The 19,362-nt window shown below is 42.1% G+C and overlaps 1 protein-coding gene across 1 annotated transcript; it reads left to right on the plus strand.

Moving 5' to 3' along the window:
• The first annotated feature begins 323 nt into the window (after positions 1-323).
• On the plus strand, positions 324-3,669 carry LOC111901028 (G-type lectin S-receptor-like serine/threonine-protein kinase At4g27290). The gene is made up of 7 exons (XM_023896895.3): positions 324-1,727; positions 1,819-1,968; positions 2,060-2,166; positions 2,297-2,507; positions 2,578-2,818; positions 2,901-3,051; positions 3,155-3,669. The coding sequence occupies exons 1-7, from the start codon at positions 431-433 to the stop codon at positions 3,458-3,460; spliced, it is 2,463 nt and encodes an 820-aa protein (XP_023752663.1). The 5' UTR covers positions 324-430; the 3' UTR covers positions 3,461-3,669.
• Positions 3,670-19,362: the final 15,693 nt, after the last annotated feature.

Here is a 19,362-nt window from a genome sequence, read left to right on the forward strand (position 1 = left end):
TTACCACTAATTTATCAACAAGAGGTGATGAGTTCAAATATTCCAAGTACGCTTTCTGTTTTTATCATATATATATACATTAAAAAATATCAATATTATACTCGTGGAGAATTAAGAATTATAATTCTCTTATAATTTTATAAAGAAAAAATCAAATGTTTAACATATTGGTTTTAACGTTAAAAAAGAAAAAAAATAGTAAATGACGTGGCTATGGATCGTAGTTGCGAAAACTAAAAAGAGTTTGTCTTCCAAACAATAATTGTTGTCGAAAGCATGTGTGTAAGAATCGGTCAAACTCTTTAACCAGTAAAATCGTTGGTTTATAATGTTTATTCAACTAATGAATCAGACTTTCATCCACCAAATACCAGATTTAAAACTCACAAATATAGAATTAGCAATGAAATGAAACATAACACAGAGAAGAATGAGAAGCTTCAACGTGAGAATTTTAATGGGGAAAGCAACTATACTTGTTCTTTCACTTGTTTCACTCCACATTCATAGAATCTACACTGCTGAAATTGACTTGATTTCAGATTCAAGGTTCTTGACAGAAGCAGACACGTTGGTCTCACCGGCCGGAATTTTTGAACTTGGGTTTTTCAGGCAAGGAAGTTCTGAGAACAAATACGTTGGTATATGGTACAAGAAAATCTCCGTTCAAACGGTGGTTTGGGTCGCCAACAGAGACTTCCCACTCCCTGATGCATCATCCGGCATACTGAAAATCATCTCTCCAGGAAATCTTGTCATCATCAACGACACTAATGATATAATATGGTCAACCAATACAAAGTCATCAGTCAACGCAATTGCACAGCTTGACGACACCGGAAATCTAATTGTCAAAGAAAGAATCGAGGAGAAGATTCTCTGGCAGAGTTTTGATTATCCAACTGATACACTTCTACCTGGAATGAAGTTAGGGAGAAGTTTCTTGACTGGTAAGGAATGGCAGCTATCTTCATGGAAGAATAGTCAAGATCCAGCTCCAGGTGAATTCACATGGAGCACGGACACAAACGGCTTTCCTCAGGACCTACTAAAACAAGATACATCAATCAAGTTCCGGATTGGACCATGGAATGGTATATGGTTTAGTGGGTTTTCTCCAGTCAACCGGAACATCATTAAAGCCGACATGGTTATTAATGCAACGGAGGTGTCTTACAGTTATTCTCTTATCAATTCTTCTGTCATCTCAAGACTTGTCGTTAGTTCATCTGGCCAGATAGAACGTTGGGTGTGGGTGGTTGAAGCTAAGAAATGGCAGCTTTTCTTACAGTTACAAAGAGATTTCTGTGATGAATACAACATCTGTTATGCTCATGGAACCTGCAGCGTTTTGACCCCACAAAGATGTGGTTGTTTAGATGAGGAAAGGTTCGTGCCCAGAAACCAAAAGGCATGGGAGGTAGCTGATTGGTCGGGTGGTTGTGTGAGACGAACACCATTGGATTGTAGAACAGATGGGTTTATCAAGTATTCTTATGTGAAACTACCCGACACAAGGACTTCATGGTATAACATGAGCATGAACAGGAAACAATGTGAAGAAAAATGCATGAAGAATTGTAGTTGTATGGCTTATTCAGATACAGACATCAGAGGTGGGGGAAGTGGCTGCTTGCTTTGGTTCAATGAACTCAAGGACGTAAGAGTCTTCCCTCCGGGCAATGATGGTCAAGATATCTTTATAAGAATGGCTTCCTCAGAATTAGGTGTCGATCTCTTTACCAAAACATACCTTGAATAGGTTTATCAGATATTTATCACCATGTAATATTACTTATTTCTTGATACTAACTGCAGCTCAGTCACTACACGAGAAGAAGAAGAAGAAGAGACTAAACCTCAAAATCATCTTACTGGTAGTTTCTGTAGGGTTTCTTCTGATAGTCTTAAGCTCTACATGGTTCTGGTATGCATGGAGAAAAAGACAGGATCCACAACCAAGGAAAGGTAAGAAAAATACAGATTCTTGAAGTATGTTGTTGAATACTCAACAGTAATATGAAATCTTGAAGCAGATTCTTGTATTTTCAATGCACAGATTCCATGGAGCTACCATTGTTTAGCTTTTCTACGTTAGCTAGAGCTACTGCTAGTTTTTCACCAGAGAATAAAATTGGTGAAGGTGGATTTGGATCAGTTTATAAGGTAATAATAGTATGTAATGATAAGAATTGAAACACAATCCATGCAGTATAAGCATGCCACTTATACAAAAAGACAGATGAAATTCATCATTGTTTCTATTGTTTCTCACATGGAAAATGATGATCTCTAGGGTATGTTAGAAGAAGGACTAGAGATTGCAGTTAAGCGTTTATCTAAGACTTCAACCCAAGGACTTGATGAGTTCAAGAATGAAGTCATTTTCATTTCAAAACTTCAGCACCGAAATCTTGTTAAACTCCTCGGATGTAGCATACAGGGAGACGAAAAGTTGTTGATCTATGAATACATGCCAAACAGAAGCTTAGACTCTTGTATATTTGGTCAGAATCACTTAAATGTCTATTAATTTAATGTTTTCGAACGAAGCATTCATACCTTCATCTTGAGCAGATAAGACGCGAAGCACCCTACTTGATTGGACTACACGTTTTAACATTATCAAAGGAATTGCTCGAGGACTTCTTTATCTGCATCAAGATTCACGATTAAGAATCATCCATAGAGATCTTAAAGCTAGCAATGTTTTACTTGACAAAGACATGAACCCTAAGATATCAGACTTTGGCATGGCTAGAAGCTTTGGAGGAAATGAGACTACTCCAGCAAAAACAGAGAGAGTTGTTGGCACATAGTAAGCTATATATATTAACTGTATATACATTTTATTCTCTTAAGTTCATTTTTGAGTCTTATAAGCATCTTCCTGTGTGCAGTGGTTACATGTCCCCCGAGTATGCAATAAATGGTGTTTTCTCAGTTAAATCGGATGTATTTAGCTTCGGTGTTATAGTGCTGGAGATAGTGAGTGGGAAGAGAAACAGGGGATTTATTCATTCTGAACATGGCAATAACCTCATTGGACATGTAAGTACACAAATATAGTCCTGTAACTATTTCTACATAAACTACTTGTTTGATTTACAATAATATAGTCCTGTAAGTATTTCTACATTAACTATATATTCAGGCATGGAGATTGCATCATGAAGGCAGGTCAATGGAGCTTATTGATACAACTTTAGGCCAATCAATCAATTCATCAGAAGTTATAAGATCAATTATAGTGGGCTTGTTGTGTGTTCAACAAAGTCCAGAAGACAGGCCAGACATGTCATCTGTTGTTGTGATGTTGGGCAACGAGGGTGCATTGCTGAAACCTAAGCAGCCAGCTTTTTTCACAAAAGAAATCTTACATGGTGCTGATATTTCTTCAAGCAGTTACCCAACGATTTCAACCAATGATTTAACTGTTACAGAGGTAGTTGCTCGGTAAAAAGAACATACGAAGCTTTAACCTCATTATTTTTCTTCTTATTACAGCTTCAAAATTCACCGATCTATTATCTCCATTTTTAAACTTATCTACCACATGGTTTAGTTGCTGGATTGTATCATTGTATAATGTACTTGTTGAGGATAAACCGATCACAGTGACTTGAGATAAACCAAATCAACTAAAAAATCATATATATTTTTGAACGAATATGCAACTGAATAGAACATATATGATGCCACTTGACAAGCTCTAATGCCACTTGTTAGGAAGTAAAACGCATAATTCACGAAACCACAAACGCAAAGGCACAATACTTACGTGGTTCAATCAAGTGACCTACATCCACAGGAGCGAGTATTCTTATTCAAGAGTTCTTAAATAGAGATTACAAGTACAATTCAACAAAAATTCGCCCTACTCACTAAGGATTCAAGATACTAACAAATTATGAGCATGCATCCCTGTTTATAGACTATACGGTCAGATCTAAAACCCTAATGAGCCATGTCTATTGGTATATATATAGGTCCATGAAAGGTGTCAACCAATCATAAGACATCATCCAGCTGCTTTTAGAATCTTCTATCTTTGACTTTGGAGAACACCTTTGCACCAAGAGCACCTTTATCTCACCAAGAGAGCTTTCTGCCACCAAAGGGAGATTTCTCTCACCAGAAGAGCTGTCTACCATCAAAGAGAGCACCACAGTGCTTTTCAATGTTCTAACAGAAAACTCCATCAGAAAGCTTTGCTAGAAAAGTCTGTCAGAAAGCTCTACAACAATGATCGTCACAATGTTATGTCATAATGCTCTGCCATAATCTCCGTCGCAATTGCTAAATACTCATGCCAAATTTAAGAATAATCATTCAAGCGGAAATTGATTAAGAATAAGAACACTAGAATGTTTACATGGAAACTCAACTGGCAAAGGACCATGGGTATGTGATGCCAAGAACCAATTCAAAATATTGTTGAGTTGATTACAAATATATGAGAGACTATTATCCTAACTTACTCACACTCAATACCTAACCTGCTATATATTATTATCTGTATAACTATGGATATAATAATAATAATAATAAAATCTTGCTCTTTATTACATAACATTCCCATAAACGAGTAGATACTTGTGCCTAAAAAATAGGACAAGTAACCCCATAGAAAATTAGCCCAAGCAAACAAACTTCTGAAGCAAAGCTGACCAAAACCAAAGTTGTCTAATAACCAACTCCATATCAAGTTCTCAAGAGAACTCAAGTCCAAAATGATATGGACTTTGTTGAAATAATTATGAGTTCAGTTGTCTTCTGCACATTTTAATTAGTATTAAGTAAGTTTTTCTCATTGAATAAATCAAAGACCACGTGAGAAGGTGATTCCCTGGTTTTTAGCTTGTAGCTGGGTAGTTGCTACTTTTTTGCTAATTTCCTACTTTAAATAGCAAGGAATATGTACGATAGATTTGTATCCCTGTTTCATTCTGTTTTCAGTGAATAAAAGAAGTACTTTGCCTCAAATTGTCTTGTGTGTCTTTAATTGTCATCTGTGCTTCTCTGTTCACAGTACAGTTTTCCTTAAAGCTGTTTATTCCAGTTTTACCCTTCCCTATCATTTATCCATTTTTGTCCACTGTGAAGTTTGCTTTCTTGTGCCCTATTTCTCATTTTGATAAAAAGTCTTTGTTACCCCTGCAGAAGACCAACATCTGGTATCAAAGCTCTTAGGTGCATGCCCAAGTACCAGTCTCGAGAAGAAATGACTGGAAATAATGGAAATGGCGACAAGGAAGGCCAGCTCACCCTTCATTACCCAATGCTCTCTAGAAGTAATTATGGTGCATGGGCTATAAAAATGAGAGTCTTCATGCAAGCTCAAGGAGTTTGGGAGGCAGTGGAGCCTAGGATTTAGAACACAGTTGTGGAAGTTAAGAAAGATAAGATGGCTCTGGCAGCTATCTATCAAGGTATTCCTGAAGACCTGTTACTCTCATTGGCAGAGAAGAGGACAGCCAAAGAGGCATGGGATGCCTTGAAAACCATGTTTATATGAGAAAATAGGGTGAAGACAGCTAGAATACAAACATTGAATACAAAAGTTGAATCCATGACAATGAAGGAGACAGAAGGGGTGGACGACTTTGCTGCGAAAGTATGCAACATTGTGAGCACCATGCACACTCTTGGGGACATTATAAAGGAGTCTTATATTGTGAAAAAGCTGTTGAAAGAAGTACCATCCAAGTTTCTCCAAATTGCTTCAACAATTGAGCAATTTGAAGATATAAATTCCATGTCAGTTGAAGAAGTAATAGGAAGGCTTAAAGCCTATGAAGAACGGATGAAGTGTCATGTTGAGCAAGAAGATAGAAAGCTTTTCATGACCTATCAAGAATGGTCAGAGAAGAACAAGAAGAAAGGTGATGGTGACTCAAAAAAAAGACAAACCGAGATGGTTTCAGTGGTTCACGTGGCAGAGGAAGAGGCACAGGAAGAGGTCGTGGTGGTCGTGGTAGAGGTGGTCACCATAATCAAGGAGGCCAAGGCACATCTAGTAGTCAAGATAAAAGTGGTGTGCAGTGCTACAATTTCCAAGAGTTTGGGCACTATGCAGCAGAGTGCAAGAACCCAAAGAAAGAAAGAAATCAAGAGAGTAATCTAGTCCAGGATGATAATGAACCAATTGTGCTGTTGTCAACCTTTGAAGAGACAGGGGAAGTATTTCTAAATGAAGAAAGAGTGAAGCCTGAAGTGAAGCCAAATGGGGGAGCCTTGAATCAGTCAGAGGTGTGGTACCTTGACACTGGGCCAGCAACACATTACTAGGGACAAAAACAAGTTTCAAAGCCTGGACAGAAAGTCCATGGGGTTGTGAAATTTGGGAATGAGTCCAAAGTAAGAATCAAAGGGAAAGGATCGATTCTACTCCAGTGCAAGAATGGAGAAGAAAGAAAATTGAAGGATGTGTATTACATATCTGATCTTTGCAGCAATATAATCAGCCTTGGCCAACTTTCTGAAGGAGACAATGATATCAGAATCAACGAACCTTTCCTATGGGTTCATGATGATACTGGAAGGCTGCTAATGAATGTGAAGAAGTCTCCAAACTAGCTCTACAAAATCCAACTAGAAGAGGCCACACCAAGGTGCTTAATAGCCAATCTAAGTGATCCATCGTGGCTGTGGCACACAAGGCTAGGCCATGTGAAATTTACCTCCTTGAAGTCCATGTCTGAAAAGGGAATAATTGATGGGATCCCCAAGATAGTGATACCATCAGAGCCTTGTGAGGGGTGTCTGAAAGGGAAGCAATCAAGAAACTTGTTCCCAGCAAGCACAAGTTTCAGGGCTAGGAAGAAATTAGTACCAGTCCATGGCGACCTTTATGGACCAGTCTCACCTTCAACACCTGCAGGTAACAGATACTTTATGCTGTTAGTTGACGACTACAACAGGGTTATGTGTGTCTTCTTAATAAAAACAAAAGATGAAGCCTTTTGTACCTTCAAGAATTTTAGAAGCAAAGTGGAGATTGAAATCTGTGAAAAGATAAAGGTATTAAGGACAGATCGTGGAGGTGAGTTCCTGTCAAAGCAATTTGATGAATACTGCAGTGAAACTAGATTGGAACACCACTACACTGCACCCTACTCCCCACAACAAAATGGGGTTGTAGAGAGGCGAAACTGGACAGTGCTTGAGATGGCTTGGAGCTGTCTGAAGTCGATGGTAGTACCCGATGTACTGTGAGGCGAGGCGGTGAGTCATGCAGTCTATGTATGAAACCAATTAAGCACAAAAGCTCTAGATGGGGCTACACCATATGAATTGTGGACCGGAAGAAAGCTACACGTTGGTCACCTGAGAATCTTTGGTTGTGTTGTTCACATGAAAGTAGCGAAGGGGCACCTTAAGAAATTGGACGATCGAAGCAAGAAATTGGTGTATATTTGAACAGAGAAAGGCATGAAGGCTCACAGGCTTCTAGACCCTAATTCAGGCTTGATATATATATATAAGCAGAGATGTAATCTTTGAAGAAAATCGAAGATGGGTATAGGAGAGTACGTCTAAGATCAAACCGACACCAGAGATGATGTTCGTTGTTAAAGGCTTTGACTTTGGGGATGAGGTCAATAACGATGATGTAGAACGGGTGTCGGATACCCCTGATCATGAAAATGGGTCGAATATACCCGAGTAAGAATTTGGGCCATCGCATAGTAATAATGCTTGGGCCAAATCACCTCAGCCCACAAACTCACCAGGCTACCCAAGTCAATATGATACATCAGCTAATACACCATTAGGTTCACCCGGTTCATCAATTACTCCAAATCTCCAAACTCTGGTAATGACTCCAAGCAACACGTCGGGATCCACAGGTGGTGGAGCCCCAAAAACACTACAGATTTGTAACATTCGGATTTCCAGGTACATTATTTATTCATTCATTTTGCAGATTTTGAGAGGGACTCGGCGATTTGATGCTTAGACTGCCGAGTAGAGTCGCGATTTTCCATCCGGGTTAATGACCGGACTCGGCGAGTCGACTAGTGGACTCGGTGAGTCCGCGCTGTTTAATGAAGCCCTAATTCCCCGGGTCTGAGCCCTATTTAAAGGGCTTTATAGCCTCCATTTGCGGCTACCTGTCCAGAGAGAGTATCCCTTTTGATCTTGAGCGTGTTGTGAGTGATTTAGAGCTCCTTTGTCATTTTTGGTGTGATTTAGCCAACGAAGAAAGGGCTTCCAGCAAGAAGGGGGCAAGAGGACTTCATTCCAGAGAGCTTTCAGCTTGAATCTTCATCTTTGAGGTATAAACTCGAGTCCATTCTCCTATTTTGTTGTTATAGTCGAATTTAGGGTTTCTTCATGCTTTATTTAGCTTAGATATAGAGTAAGAGAGGTTCCATGGTGAAATGATTCATAGATCTGGACCCTAAGAGGTCCAAAGTGTCCATCTTATTCGGCTTTATGCCTTCCCCTTGGAGTAATTAGCTAGAGTTGCCATTAAATGAGGGATTTCACTCAAATGAGCATAGAGGACCTTGCATGAGTGCCCAAGATTCGACCTTTACGAGATTATGGACTATATGGAAGCTGGATCTATGGATTGGAGGAACAGATCTGACCTCAGGAGGTCAGATGGATGTTCTCATGGGAGCAACTCGCCAAGTCCATATGAAGACTCGACGAGTCGAGTCGGGGTTGCCCCACGATTCGTTGCCGAGTAACTCGACGAGTGAAGAGGGAACTCATCATGTCTGAGAGGTTTAAAAGGATTCAGAGAACCCGCATGGACTCGCCGAGTCACTCGTATGAACTCGATGAGTCGGGTCAAAGTTTGACCGTTGACTTTTGTTGACTTTTAGGGTTTGGTCAACAATGGCGCCTTTGTGTCAAGAGAGGGGTAAAATGCTCTTTTACCCTTCTGAGGGTGCCAAGAGAGGGTTGAGTCTAGTCTCGAGGATTATATTTATGAGAGTATTTGCTTTATGTGATTAGGCGGAGGCTAGACCATATTTCTACCGAGTCAGAGATTTACCGAGACATCTGAGGTGAGTCTTCTCACTATACGTTACCTAGAGTGGTATTTATATGTTGATCGGAGGGTCTTATGTGCTATGTATGATATTATGTGCTATGTATGATATTATGTGCTATGTGATATATATGTTGTTATATGAATGCATAGACCGGACCGGAGGGTCCAACGATACAGACCGGACCGGAGGGTCCAACGATACAGAATGGGCCAGAGGGCCCAACGAGCTATGATCGGACCAGAGGGTCCAACGAGCTATGGGACTGGAGGGTCCTGCTGAGACAGATCGACCGGAAGGTCGTACTTTAGCCTCGAGTGGCGTATGTGTTGTATGCGGTATTTTGGGGAACTCACTAAGCATTTATGCTTATAGTTTTTGTGTTATGTGTTTCAGGTACTAGCGAGGACCGTGGGAAGGCGCCGACGTGAACCGTACACACATAGTGGATATTTGTCTATGATCTTGGGGATATGTTTTGAGTAATAAAAATTGTGAAATACTCCTTTGAGAATGTTTTTATATGTAATTGTGGTTGTTGAAAAATGAAAATTTTGTTTTGAAAATTACGTTGTTACAAGTTGGTATCAGAGCCTTGGTTTGAGGGACTCGGATGCACCTTCAGGCGTATCTGAACTCAAACTGAGGATTTGAGAAATTTTGAACAATAAGAACTAAGTTTTATAAAAAGAGCAAGAAGTTTTGAGACAACCAGAGCAGAGCATTGTGTACGGTCAGCCAGCACCCGAACGGTGAATCCCCAAAATACCCTTACATTATGTGTTTTGAGATATGATATGTTATGTTATGCATGCTAAAGTAGGCTAGGTATTCATATTAGGACTAGAGTGGCCTGATTTGTGATGCCTTAGCCTAGGAGATTACTATTGCTATGAGATGCCTTGAGAGTGAGTAGGTAGCAGTGAGGAGCTCATGAGAGGTCTACCAGAGGGTAGCCAATACATAGAGAGAGTAGAGTACTTGCGACCCGGGATCCAAGGAGGAGGACTTGGGGTGAATGCTGATGCGGCGTGGTCGGTAGTTTAGGGCCCGTACTACTGAAAACACCGGATCAATGAGCAGTCCAAGTAAGAATCCTTAGGATACTGGAGGACGGGTAGGGTTGCGTTATCGAGTGTGAGTATTCTCGATCGAGTCTCTGATGTTTTTATGCTGTATTTCAGAGACATCATGGTTGGGACACGACACACACCTGAGAGCAGCGGTGTCAGCGACAAGGAGATCCGTCGGCCGATTCATGAGGAGGTGGCTGCGGGCATTCGGGCGGAGATACCGGAGATGTTTGGGTCTATCAAGATCACACTGATTGAGACTTTTGATGAGCAGTATGCTGCTCTTACTGAAGTTGTTGTTGCTGCAGGCACCACAGCTGGTGCGGCTGCTAGGCCGCAGGGGGGTGACTCATTGCTGTACCGGGAGTTCAACAACACGAAACCACCAGAGTTTGATGGGACACAGGATCCGATTGCTGCCATGAGGTGGATTACAGATGTTGAGGGGTGCTTTTACACTTGTTCATGTCCAGAGCACCTGAGAGTGCGGTTCGCGCTTGTCACACCCCCGAACCAGACGGCGGAAACGTCCGAGGGCTGCCGTGACTTAATTGAATACCATAACATTGAATATATATGAAACATAACAACATTCATCACCATGCATTAATATAGTACAACCGATAAAGTTTACATGAAGTACATTGTTTAAACATTACATTCCCAAAAATAAATTGTTCGATTCATTAATAAGTAAAGTGCAAGCCATCACTGAGTACATTTTCCTTTGATTCACTGGTTACCTGAGAATACAAGCATTTTGAAAAACGTCAACATGTGAAATGTTGGTGAGTTCATAAGCAGTTTTTGAAAAGCAACGTTTTGTATCATTTTGAAAACCACCAGAAAATCCGATATTTTCTGAAAAGAGTTTTTGAAAACATTTGTGAAGATCCATAAGTATGCTTGTTTGTTTCTATAGTTGTAAAAAAAAAGTTCATCAAACTTGTGTACATTTCAAAACCGTATGTATTGAAAGAAAACCCTAGGAAAACCCGATGTTTTCCTAATTCTTTGAATTCCATGAAGTTGAAAATAAAACCATTGCAGCGTGTGAAGTCATTAATTCCAGGCGACGTCGGATTATTTTTGCGCATGATAAATTGCTATAAACACGCGTTACACAAACGACCAGTTTATAACTATACTAACGATCCCGTAGGCGTCGTCCGTACTAATCACGTTATCCAACCGCCCTGACTTCGAGTAATCCCACATCCGAAGAGAAACAGGGCACGAAGACCTCGATGACTCCATTAGCCGGTTGGGGATAAAAAAAAAAGAGTACGAGGGGCCCTTGACCCGCCTCGCATAAAATACCGACTTTACTAGCAATACCAAAGGACCCTTGGGGACCAATAGTATAAAAGCCATTGAAAATCCTTTTACGCTGTGTTAGATCGTGTAAGACCCAACAACTCGTGAGGTAGAAGTCTTCGGGCCTTAAGATCAGGTCATTGGGCTAGCTAGGCCCAACAAACAAGATTTTACACTTTGGGGCCCAAAGATGGTGCGTCGACGTCTGTGCACTCTCACGTGTGTATTAAATTCCCAAATGTTACTTGTGTGAATCGAGGTATCGTCGCGTTAGTAGTTTCGGATTTTTATTTGTTCGAGACCGAACCAATTCGTTTAACAACGATTTTTGGTATTGTTGTGTATTGTATTTCGTCGGTAGTTGCGGTGCCAATATTTGATCAAGTTGAGTGTATTGAATTAGCCTTGAAAATTTTCTGTTTTCAGCCCCTCTTTGTTTGTAAATTTACATTTTTCAACCCTCTAATTAAATAACTTTCCGGTTTGGTCCTTAAACCATTTTTCTTGACATTTTAAAACCAAAAATTATTGAAATTGATATTTTTCAGCATATTTTTCATAGAAAACAGTTTGAGTCCCTGAAAATACAGTTTCCTCGGTTATAACCCCTCTTTTTCGCAATTTTTTCAATTTTGGCCCAAATTGGAAATTTTTTGCAAATTTGGTCCTTTTTAAATTTGAAAAGCATTTTAAACCTTTGAAAAGTACTTGGAACACTAGTAGTCCACTGTTTTACAGAAAAACACAGTTTTGGTCCTCCAAAACAGAAAATTTCGCATATTGGGCCCTATTGGGCCGAAAATGCCATTTTTAGCCCATTAAGCTTGAAATTTATGTTTTTAATCCTCCAAAAAGCATATTTTCAGAAAATACATTATGGAAACTGTTTTGACTCATCTCACCCATCAGATTTCGAAATATTTCATTTTGGGCCCTTTAACTTTATATTTTTAACATTTTATGTCCAAAAATTGAGTTTTTAGCCCAAAGGAAATGTTATTAAGCCATTTAGCTATTTTTCTTGGAACACTTTGTATGTAGAAATATATTTGATGCTAGTAACCTTTAACATAATGTATATCACGATTTTTAGGGGTTTATGGCTAGATCCAACATCATAAACACACAAAAACACACATATAAGCATAGAAATCATACAAGGCATACAAAACACATATAGATCTACACTTTCACTTGTATTCCCCCCCCCCCCATAAAACTTATAAAACAGAAAAATAGGGAGTATGAAGCTCACCTTAGGGTGTGATTTCGGTTTTTGAAGAAAAGATGGAAGAAAACTTGGTGATTTTTGGCCTTAGCACCCTTTTCTTGATGATCTCGAGTTTGATGTGCTTCTAGGATGTAAGATCACGATTTTTGCATGGGTTAGGAAAAGATTTTGATAAAACAAAGAATCTAAGTCATAGATCCAAGCATAACCTTACCTTAGATGAAGAGTTTGTGGAAATATCCTCTTGAAAGCCTCCTAATTTTCGAGATTTTTGAGTGGAGAGGGAGGATGTGTTCTTGAGTATTCTAGAGAGAGTTTGAGAGATATTTGTGTATGTGTGTGTGTGTTTCGGCCGAGAGTGAGGGAGGGAAAAGGAGAAGTGATCTTTGAAGTGATACTTGCTTGGAAATATGAGTTGTGTGCATGGATACCCAACAAATAAAAGTGAGGTGGCAATCCAAAGTCAACTCTCCCTTTTCCTTGGGCTTGGGCTGAGAATGGAGAGAGAAGAAAGGATTTTTGGGCTTTTTGCCCCTAAGCCCAATATTAAAGTTAGTTTGGCTGATCATTCGCCTTATAAAATAAAATTGTGATTTTTATGCTTTATTGAGCTAGATTAGGTTAATCATGGATCAAAGCTTTTAATTCATTTCATTCTAGGCCCAAAATGGCCCAAAATGTTGAAACAAATGATTGTGGGTCCAATTAGAGCCCAATTAGGGTTCTAAGCCCATGATAGTCAAATTGGAAGCTTATTGGTCCATTTGGGTCCAATAAGGAAGTCCTAGTCCAAAGTGGACCTAAACAAGAACTTCTAGGGTTTCCAATTGTTTGATGACTATTTGTAGTACTTGTATGATGTATTTGATTGATGTTTTTGATGTCATAATAATAGGTATCACACATGTTCTTAAGTTTTTGATTCACATTAACTTGAGTATAGAGATTACATGACACAAAATTTCTAGTTGTGACATCATCCCCCCGTTAGAGGGAATTTCGTCCCGAAATTCTGTTTGAAAGCTAGATTTGAGAATGCTAGAATAGGTGAGGGTACTTTTGCTTCATTTGGTCTTCGCGTTCCCATGTGAATTCTAGCCCACGCTTTGCGTTCCACCGTACTTTCACGATCGGGATGCGACTTTGCTTAGTACGCTTCACCTCCCTATCCATGATTTCGATTGGTTCTTCAACGAACAGGAGATTCTCATTGATTTCGATTTCCTCAAGAGGAATGACAAGGGTTTCATCTGATAGGCACTTCTTCATATTAGAGACATGAAACACAGGGTGTACACCGTTTAATTCTGCGGGTAGTTGCAGTTGGTATGCTACCGGACCTATTCGGGCGACGATTTCGAAAGGTCCAATGTATCGTGGGTTCAGCTTTCCCCGTTTTCCGAAACATATAACCCCTTTCCAGGGTGAGACTTTCAACAGTACTCGATCACCGACCTGAAATTCTAAGGGCTTTCGCCGTTTGTCAGCGTGACTCTTTTGTCGGTCACGCGATGCTTGCAATCGAGCTCTGATTTGAACGATCTTTTCCGTGGTTTCGCGAATGATCTCCGGTCCCGTTAGTGCCTTGTCCGACGTAGGTGTTCTTGCTAGCTGGGTGTCACCTACTTCCGCCCAACATAACGGTGATCTACATTTACGTCCGTACAGTGCTTCGAAAGGAGCCACCTTGATGCTCGAATGATAACTCTTGTTATATGAGAACTCGATCAAAGGTAGGTGGGTATCCCAAGACTTCCTAAAGTCTATCACACATGCACGAAGCATGTCTTCAAGCGTTTGAATGGTTCGCTCACTTTGACCGTCCGTTTGTGGGTGATACGCGGTGCTCATGTCGAGATGAGTTCCCATTGCCTTGTGGAGTGATTGCCAAAAGCGCGAAGTGAATCTACTATCCTTATCCGAGATAATAGACATTGGTACTCCGTGGAGTCTCACGATCTCTCGAATGTACAAACGTGTCAGTCTTTCCATCTTGTAGGATTCCTTTATAGGCAGGAAATGGGCAGACTTCGTCATCCGGTCGACTATTACCCATATGGTGTCCAGTCCGTCCGACGTCTTGGGTAGCTTGGTCACAAAATCCATAGAAATCTCCTCCCATTTCCACTCAGGGATTACCGGTTGTTGTAACAATCCTGAGGGTTTCTGGTACTCCACCTTTACCTTGGCGCACGTAAGGCACTTACCAACGTAGGTCGCGATTTCCGCCTTCATGTTAGGCCACCAATAGTGTTGTTTAATGTCCAAATACATCTTGTATGAATCGGGATGAATGGAGTATCGTGTCTTGTGGGCTTCCTTCATAACAACCTCCCTAAATCCTCCGATTTTTGGGACCCAAATACGGTTCATGAAGTAGTATACTCCATTCTCCCTTGCCTCAAGATTCTTCTCCATCCCGCGTAATGCCTCGCTAGCTCTATTTTCCGTCCTCATGGCCTCCGACTGGACTGATGCAATTTGAGTGGCCAGATGAGATTGAATGGTTATCGAGAGTGCTTTAGCACGGCGATTAGAGTACTCCTTCCGACTTAATGCATCAGCTACCACGTTGGCCTTGCCTGGGTGGTACTTGATTTCGCACTTGTAGTCGTTTAGCAATTCAACCCATCTTCGTTGTCTCATGTTCAGCTCCTTCTGGTTCAAGATGTGCTGGAGACTCTTGTGGTCCGTGAAGATGGTGCACTTCATACCGTACAGGTAGTGCCTCCAAATTTTCAGAGCGAAGACCACGGCTCCCAATTCTAGGTCATGGGTCGTATAATTTACTTTGTGCGTCTTTAATTGGCGGGACGCGTATGCTATCACCCTTCCACGTTGCATGAGAACGCAACCTAAGCCCTGATTCGACGCGTCACAGTAGACTACAAAATCTTCCGTTCCTTCAGGTAGAGATAGTACAGGAGCGCTACAGAGAGCTTGCTTCAAGGTTCGGAACGCAATCTCTTGTTTGTCTGTCCATTTGAATGGTACGCCCTTTTGCGTAAGCGAGGTAAGTGGCTTGGCGATCTTAGAGAAGTTTTGAATGAATCTCCTATAGTAGACCGCTAGGCCTAAGAACCGACGAATTTCTGTGGGCGTCGTCGGGGTTGCCTATCCTTCCACAGCTTTGACCTTAGAGGGATCCACATGAATTCCATCTTGGCTAGCTACGTGGCCTAGGAAGTTCACATTCCGGAGCCAGAACTCACACTTGGAGAGTTTGGCGTAAAGCTTTTCTGATCGTAGAGTTTCTAGGACTTGTCGGAGATGTTGGCCATGCTCTTCTTTGCTTCGAGAATAGACGAGGATGTCATCGATAAACACAATGACGAAGTTGTCGAGGAACGGTCGACAGATTCGATTCATTAGGTCCATAAATGCGGCAGGTGCATTTGTTAGACCGAAGGGCATTACGACGAATTCATAATGTCCGTAGCGGGTTCGGAAAGCGGTTTTAGGAATATCCTCTTCCCGGACTTTGAGTTGGTGGTATCCGGACCGTAGATCTATTTTTGAAAAATAACTAGCTCCTTGGAGCTGGTCGAATAGATCATCGATTCATGGGAGTGGGTAGCGGTTTTTAACAGTGAGTTTATTTAACTCTCTGTAGTCGATGCACATTCTAAAAGATCCGTCCTTCTTTTTGACAAAGAGCACTGGAGCTCCCCATGGCGAGTAGCTAGGTCGGATAAATCCCTTGTCCAGAAGCTCACTGAGTTGGTTGGAAAATTCCTGCATTTCAGTAGGAGCCAACCGATAGGGTGATTTAGCGAGAGGAGTTGCTCCTGGAACGAGGTCGATTCGAAACTCAACCTGTCTCTCTGGGGGTACTCCCGGAAGATCTTCAGGAAACACGTCTGGAAATTCACACGCTACCGGAATATCTTGGATGTTAGTTTCTTCCTTGGCCTTATCCACTATGTGAGCCAAGAACGCCAAGTTGTTCTTTCGTAGATGTTTTTGTGCCTTGATGCACGAGATGAGGCGAAGATTCATGCTGGGTTTGTCTCCGTAAATTACTAGGGTTTCGTGATTTGGGAGACGAAGGCGAACGGCCTTCTCGTGACACATAATCTCAGCATGGTGGGGGCTTAACCAATCCATGCCGATAATCAAATCGAAACTCCTAATTGACACTGGCATTAGGTCTATTCGAAAGACGTGTTGGTTAAGGGTTAGGGTACATCCGATGTAGATTTCCCCAGTGGATTCGGTTTTCCCATTGGCCATTTCCACCGTATAGGTTTCATTTAGCTTTTGGGGTTGTTGTTTTAATAAATGTTTAAACTTTTCGCTTACGAAACTTCGCTCCGCTCCGGTGTCAAATAAGATGCATGCATAAGTGTGGTTTAAGAGGAACGTACCGGTCACAACTGCGGGGTCCTGAACCGCCTCACCCTGACCCATAGTCAGTATCCTTCCTGCTCCTTTGTTTCCTGAATTGTTGTTGTTAGGGCAATCTCGACAGAAATGCCCCGTCCTTCCACACCCGAAGCAGGTGGCTAGGCCCTGCATTATTGCCGCCGGCATTGGTGTTGTTGTTATTGCGATGGTTGTTGTTGTTGTTGTTGTGCTTGTTTCCCTTATTTTGATTCTGGGGAGGATAAGTCCTGCAGTACCTTGCAGTGTGTCCCCTTCGGTTGCAAATGGTGCAATGAAAATCCCTGCATTCTCCGTTATGATGGAGACCGCACTTATTGCATTTGGGAAGATTACCGGAATAAGGTCTTGAAGCATTTGAAGCAGCTGAGGCTGGAGCATGTGGTGCGGCTGGAACCGGTGCGGTGACAGCGTTAACTGCCACTATCTGCTGCTTTTTAGAGGTCTCGGGGCCCTGACGTCCCTTCCTCTTGTTGTTCTTCCCTTTCTTGCCATCACCCGCATTTTTCTTCTCAGCCTCCACTGGCTTCTCGCCCTTCTTGTTGTTATGATCATACAGCCTCTTCGCCAATCTCTTCGCACTTTCAAACGTTTCAGGGTTCGCAGCTATCACATTCCCTTGAATGGGTGATGTCAGTCCCCAGATAAATCGCTCAATCTTCTTTCCTTCCGAGGTGATCATACCCGGGCACAGCAGAGATAGTTCACTAAATCTCGATATGTAGGCATCGATATTCTCATTCTGCACAGTGAGGTTCCATAGCTCTTGCTCCATCTTCTGTATTTCGCCTCGTGGGCAGTACTCAGCCATTAACATTTCTTTCATTTCTGCCCATGGTATAGAGTTGGCTACAGGGAGCGTCATGGCTTCTACGTGTCCGTTCCACCAAGTGAGTGCTTGGTCCACAAAAGTGCAGGCCGCGAACTTCACCTTCATCTACTCGGGGCATTCGCATATCTCGAATACCGATTCCACCTTCTCGATCCATCGCTTCAGAGTGATCACCCCTCCAGTGCCGTTAAAAGTTCGTGGTTTGGCGTTCGTGAAGTCCTTGTAGGTACATGTTTTGGTAGGTCCTTGATTCATCCCGTTGTTCGAACTTCCTGCCCCTTGCCCGTTGCCTCCTCCATTATTCCCCTGATGGAGTTGTGCCATAGCTGCGGTGACTGCAGCAGACACGGCTGCCTGGAATGCAGTGGAGTCAACCTCGGGTGGAGTTGGTCCTGGGTTTCCGCGAGTAGGTCGGATAGGCATCTTTCTGTCACGAAACGAAAAGATGTTGAGGGTATGTGGTTTCTGTGAGGTTGTGATTCTACGAACTTAGACATTACTACCATCGAACATACAATCATAACTTCTCAACACATAGCAATTTGTAATATCATAGCAAAGCACACAAAAGTTCATTAATATTATCCGCATTTAATACAAGAAAATTTTGCTCGTAAGAGCATACATAAGTGACGCTATTTTGACAGCATAATGGCTCTATGAGTAGTGTAGTCACTTAAACATAGAGTCGGAGTACACAGCATAGTTCCTAACGACCTACTAAGACAAGTCTATCCCTAACCGTGATGAGCTGCATTCGGAGGTGGTGCCGAGGATGTGGATGCTCCCTGAAGACGAGCCACCAAGCGTTCTGCGTCCTGAAGTCGAGACTCCCACCTTACCTGCCTCATGTGAAACTCCCAAAGGACGTCACACGTCTCCTATTCCGCACGCTCGACCCTAGTCCACAGCTGGCATACCTGATCAGCAGTGCCCTGAGCAAGGTCGCCGGTGTCCCATAATCGTCTCACCATGACCGGTAGGGATCGGTCGGCCGGTCCTCCGTCCCTCAGGTCAAAGAACTCACGTGACATGCCAAACGGGGGTCGCTGTCCCTGATGTCTACTCCATCTCCAAAGATCAATGCCCCAAGGAGGGGTAGGACCAGTGGGGCCCACACGGTAAGCAGGCACCCTGATCGGGTAAGGGGGGGTTGATGACCTCGGACTCTGCGTCCGAATCATCCCCTTCGCTGTCATCGAGCTCCTCTTCGAAATTCTCTTCGTCTTCTTCGGGTTCGGCAGGCTCACCCTTGATTTCTGCTTCCGGTTCCCCGTCAGATTCCTCTTCGGGGACTTCCTCAGGTTCCTCTTCAGGTTCTTCCTCAGGCTCCTCCTCCTCTAGCCATCCATTGTTTCCCTAATTAGGGAAATAGGGGTCTCCAGGGTGATGAAAACCAGCCATGCTGTCTGCGCGAGTATGTAAAACGTCAACATGTGAAATACAAGCATTTTGAAAAACGTCAACATGTGAAATGTTGGTGAGTTCATAAGCAGTTTTTGAAAAGCAACGTTT

The sequence above is a fragment of the Lactuca sativa genome, chromosome 7, assembly GCF_002870075.4.
Source record: "Lactuca sativa cultivar Salinas chromosome 7, Lsat_Salinas_v11, whole genome shotgun sequence".
Classification (NCBI taxonomy): domain Eukaryota; kingdom Viridiplantae; phylum Streptophyta; class Magnoliopsida; order Asterales; family Asteraceae; genus Lactuca; species Lactuca sativa.